Consider the following 5,000-nt stretch of genomic DNA (forward strand, 5'->3'; position numbering starts at 1 on the left):
GGGATTTTATTCTACAGGTTTGGGAAAGACATGCATGTTTAAGCACAGTATGTAGCCTGCTTCCCTCCCTCCCTCCGCAGGTGTCGTTTTCCTATTTTACTGTGTGTCTTTAATGTCTTCATATGTGAATTGTACAGAAGTGTTATGCGAGACAAACATAGACATTAAAAGTACTCTCACCTCTCTCTCTATCTCTCCCTCCCCCCCCTCTCTCCCTCCCTCTCTCTCTATCTCCCCCCCCCCTCTCCCTCCCTCTCTCTCTATCTCTCCCTCCCCCCCCTCTCTCCCTCCCTCTCTCTCTTCACTCCTCTCCCCCCCTCTCCCTGTATATGTTGTTGTTTCCGAGAGTGAATAGCTTAAAATTACTCAACATAACTTGGCCATTGTTTGTGCCTGTTGCATTTGTGTTGTGTTTCACAGCTTTTGTCCACGGACAATTTGTGAATTTCATGAATTTATATCAACATTCTCAAAGTTTTGTTGTACTTTTTAAATGTCACCACTACAGAAATACAGCCAACCGATCGTGTTTACAGTTTAAAATCAGTTAGGAACAAGAATGTATATCGGCCAAAACTGAACTGTTATGACGTTCACTTCCATACTTCGAAGTACGTTCCATTCATAATCGTTTGAGATGTTTGTGAGGCTTTGAGCCTTGTCTTACGAGTGTACGAAGCATCCTTGACTTTGAGATTTGCACACTATTTTTTTGTATCAACTTAGTGTTCCCATGTAGAACTCAGGCCGATGGTAAGCTGTGATATGCTGTGGAACTGTGATATTTTTCCTCAGGCTTCCTCTGACTCTCTCTCTCTCTCTCTCTCTCTCTCTCTCTCTCTCTCTCTCTCTCTCTCTCTCCTCTCTCTCTCTCTCTCTCTCTCTCTCTCTCTCTCTCTCTCTCTCTCTCTCTCCTCTCTCTCTCTCTTTCTCTCTCTCTCTCCCTCTCCCTCCCTCTCTCCTTCCCTCCCTCCCTCCCCCCTCCTCTCTTCCCTCCTTCCCTCCCTCCCTCCGCAGGTGTCGTTTTTCCTCTTTTACTGAAAACAAACATAGACATTTAAAGTACTCTCACCTCTCTCTCTATCTCTCCCTCCCGCCCCCCTCTCTCCCTCCCTCTCTCTCTTCACTCCTCTCCCTCTCCCTCGCTCCCTCCCTCTCTTCACTCCTCTCCCTCCCTCTCTCTCTCTCTCCCTCCCTCTCTCTCTTCACTCCTCTCCCTCTCCCTCGCTCCCTCCCTCCGCAGGTGTCGTTTTTCCTCTTCATCGTGTTCGTGGCATACACCATGCTGCCCTTCTCCATGCGTGAGGCCGTGCTGGCGAGCGTCTTGACCTCCGCGTCCCACACCCTGGTCCTCACGGCCTGTCTCGCCACGCGCACCGAAGAGGCCAACATGGAGCCCATCGTCTGGCAGGTACAGGAGGAAGGGGAGTGTGTGTGTGTGTGTGTGTGTGTGTGTGTGTGTGTGTGTGTGTGTGTGTGTGTGTGTGTGTGTGTGTGTGTGTGTGTGTGTGTGTGTGTGTGTGTCTGTGTGGTCCTCACCGCCTGCCTCACCACGCGCACACAGGAGGCACACATGGAGCCCATTGTCTGGCAGGTACAGGAGGAAGGAGAGAGAGAGAGAGAGAGAGAGAGAGAGAGGGAGAGGGAGAGAGAGAGAGAGTAAAAGAGAGAGTGAGAGAGAGAGAGAGAGTAAAAGAGAGAGAGAGAGAGAGAGAGATATTAGGTCGGGGGAACCACTGGTGTGAAAGGTGCAGAAAGAGGCGGAGGAGGAAGAAGAGGAGGAGGAGGAGAGAGGAGGAGGAGGAGAGAGGAGGAAGAGGGGGAGTAGGAGGAGGATGAAGAGGAGGAGAAGGATGGAGAGGAGAAAGAGGAAGATGAGGATATCTATAATTAAGAATTAAATAGTTCAGTCGAGTTTACGTTGCACTTTCATTTAATTCTGAATTGTTAAGTGTTTGCATGATATTTTTAAAGCGGAATTGAGTTTTATTCAGAATATATGACTTGGGGGGTCAGTTGGAGCTGATTGTACATAGAGCCCAGAATTTGATGCTACGCCCCTGTTGTTGGCTGAGAGAACAAGAGTGTTCAGTAAATGGGAATTGGAGCTGAAAAAAGTGTGTGTTTGGTGGCTGAGAAAATGAGAATGTTCAGTAAATAGCAATGGTTTGAATAATGCATCCTGAAATGCATGCAGAAACCACTGCAGCCATCGTGAAAGTGTTGGCCTTCAAAAGCTTATCACCTCATTGATAGGGTATTAGCTCATGATATTTGGTACAAATCCATTCCACATACAGTTACTTTGCAAACAAAATAATATATCTGATGTCCAGGGAACAGAGTGACACCCTCGGCAGATGTAGGGCCGCTGACAGCTGTTGGGGGGCCCCAGGCCAAAATCATCTCAAAGAGCCCCCCGCCCCTCTCAATACATACAATGTGATGTGGACCCAATTCTAACCCCCCCTCCCCCCCCCCCTCCTCCTCCTTCGTCCTGGGCCTGGGATAACTCACCCATTTGTGGGCCTGGGTAGGTGGACACGTAATGGGATAGAGCAGTGTTTCCCAACCAGGGGTACGTGTACCACTAGGGGTACGCGAGCACACTGGGTGTACTTGGAAAACTGATCATTTTAACAAATGCATGGAGCATAGTCACACTAGAATAGAAAAAGTGATGTAAAGCGTTAGGGGGTACTCATGGCACAACGAAAAGGCTTAGGGGGTACATGAGACAAAAAAGGTTGGGAAACACTGGGATGGAGGATGAGATTAGTAAGGAGAGAAATCGGCTCCAAAAGCATCTAGTCTGATACAGTATGCAAGGGCTACTGATGACCCTAACAGGCGGAGAATGGAAAACGAAAGTGAAAGTTGATGAATTCCCCTCAACGCACAGGTGCATTATACAGGTCCATTATACAGGCCCAACACATAGGCAGGGCTAGACTGGGGGAGGAATAGGGCCCGGGCACTTCCCTCATGGGGGAGGAATAGGGCCCGGGCACTTTTGGCTTAAAGGGGCTCCTAACAATTTGTGGCGCAGAACTGTTTTTTAATTTTTAATTTTTTTTTTACATTTCTGAAAATAGGGGCCCACAAGGGTGTGGGGCCCACTGGGAAATGCCCGCTATGCCAGATGGCCAGGGGCCCACAAGGGTGCGGGGCCCACTGGGAAATGCCCGCTATGCCAGATGGCTAGTCCAGCCCAACACACAGGTGCATTATACAGGCCTGATGAAGAGGATCGCCAGGTGCATTATACAGGCCTGATGAAGAGGATCGCCAGCCAGATTGGCAATGCGGAATGAAAGGGGACACTTCTAAGTGAAGAATTACTGGGTGTGCGTGTCTGCAATGCATGCGTGAGTGGTTGTGTGCGTTTGTGTCATGCTGTGTTCTTGTGTGTTTGTGTGCATTTGATTGTCTGTGTGTGTGTGGTTGTGTGTGTGTGTGTGTGTGTGTGTGTGTGTGTGTGTGTGTGTGTGTGTGTGTGTGTGTGTGTGTGTGTGTGTGTGTGTGTGTGTGTGTGTGTGTGTGTGTGTGTGTGTGTGTGTGTGTGTGTGTGTGGATATCTACTCTGTGGTATGGCATTATATTATATAGACCACTCAAGCCTCTTGACACCTTCTAGTTATTGAAGCCTCTGTTTACATTAGCTCTGGCATGGTGTGATATTTCATTTGGACACACAGAGAAGGAAGGAAGGAAGGAAGGAAGAAACAAAGAAAGAAAGAAAGACTGTAAGAAAAAAGAAAGGAAGAAAGAAAGAATAAAAGAAAGAAAGAAAGAAAAAAAGAAAGTAAGAAAGAAAGAAAGAAGGAAAGAAAGACAAAGAAAGAAAGAAATGAAGAGAGAGAGAGATAAAGAAAGAAAGGAAGAAAGAAAGAAAGAAAGAAAGAGAGGAAGAAAGAAAGAAAGAAAGAAAGAATGTAAGAAAGAAAGAAAGACTGTAAGAAAAAAGAAAGGAAGAAAGAATGTAAGAAAAAAGAAAGAATGAAAGAAAGAAAGAATGTAAGAAAGAAAGAAAGAATGTAAGAAAGGAAGATAGAGGGAGAGAGAGAGATAAGGAAAGAAAGACAGAAAGGAAGGAAAGAGTGAGTGGAGGAGGTGAAGAGGAGGTGTATGAAGTGCTCCATAGAGGAGGTGAAGAGGAGGTGTATGAAGTGCTCCATAGAGGAGGTGAAGAGGAGGTGTATGAAGTGCTCCATAGAGGAGGTGAAGAGGAGGTGTATGAAGTGCTCCATAGAGGAGGTGAAGAGGAGGTGTATGAAGTGCTCCATAGAGGAGGTGAAGAGGAGGTGTATGAAGTGCTCCATAGAGGAGGTGAAGAGGAGGTGTATGAAGTGCTCCATAGAGGAGGTGTAGAGGAGGTGTATGAAGTGCTCCATAGAGGAGGTGTATGAAGTGCTCCATAGAGGAGGTGAGGAGGAGGTGAAGAGGAGGTGTATGAAGTGCTCCATAGAGGAGGTGAAGAGGAGGTGTATGAAGTGCTCCATAGAGGAGGTGGAGAGGAGGTGTATGAAGTGCTCCATAGAGGAGGTGAAGAGGAGGTGTATGAAGTGCTCCATAGAGGAGGTGAAGAGGAGGTGTATGAAGTGCTCCATAGAGGAGGTGAAGAGGAGGTGTATGAAGTGCTCCATAGAGTTGATCTTTAATATGCAGCTGCTGCCCTCGCTGCCCCCGCCCGGCTTTGGAAAGGTCGCAGATATGGAATGGAAAGGTCACGTCTGTCCTGAGGGGGAGGTTGAAGTGAGGCGCGGAGGAGGAATAGGTGCATGAAGAGGAGGAGGAGGAGGAGGAATATGAGGAGGAAGAAGAGGAGGAATATAGAGGAGGAGGGGGAGGGGAAAGAGGAGGCAAGGGGTGCAGAGGTATAGGGATGCATGGAGGAGGAGGAAGAGCAGGAGGAGGAGGAAGAGGAGGAGGAGGAGCAGGAGGAGAAAGANGAGGAACAGAGGTGCAAGGATGTAGTGAACGGATGCATGGAGGAGGAG

At 48.0% G+C, this 5,000-nt stretch overlaps 1 protein-coding gene across 1 annotated transcript in view; it reads left to right on the forward strand.

Annotated features, from left to right (window-relative positions):
* adcy2b (adenylate cyclase 2b (brain)) overlaps nucleotides 1-5,000 on the forward strand; it is a 200,554-nt gene that overhangs the window by 58,983 nt on the left and 136,571 nt on the right. The window contains exon 3 of the mRNA XM_063185113.1: nucleotides 1,244-1,411. Within this exon, the coding sequence (XP_063041183.1) occupies nucleotides 1,244-1,411 (168 nt within the window). The remainder of the gene's footprint in view (nucleotides 1-1,243; nucleotides 1,412-5,000) is intronic.

Source organism: Engraulis encrasicolus, chromosome 20 (assembly GCF_034702125.1).
Source record: "Engraulis encrasicolus isolate BLACKSEA-1 chromosome 20, IST_EnEncr_1.0, whole genome shotgun sequence".
In the NCBI taxonomy this organism is placed as follows: domain Eukaryota; kingdom Metazoa; phylum Chordata; class Actinopteri; order Clupeiformes; family Engraulidae; genus Engraulis; species Engraulis encrasicolus.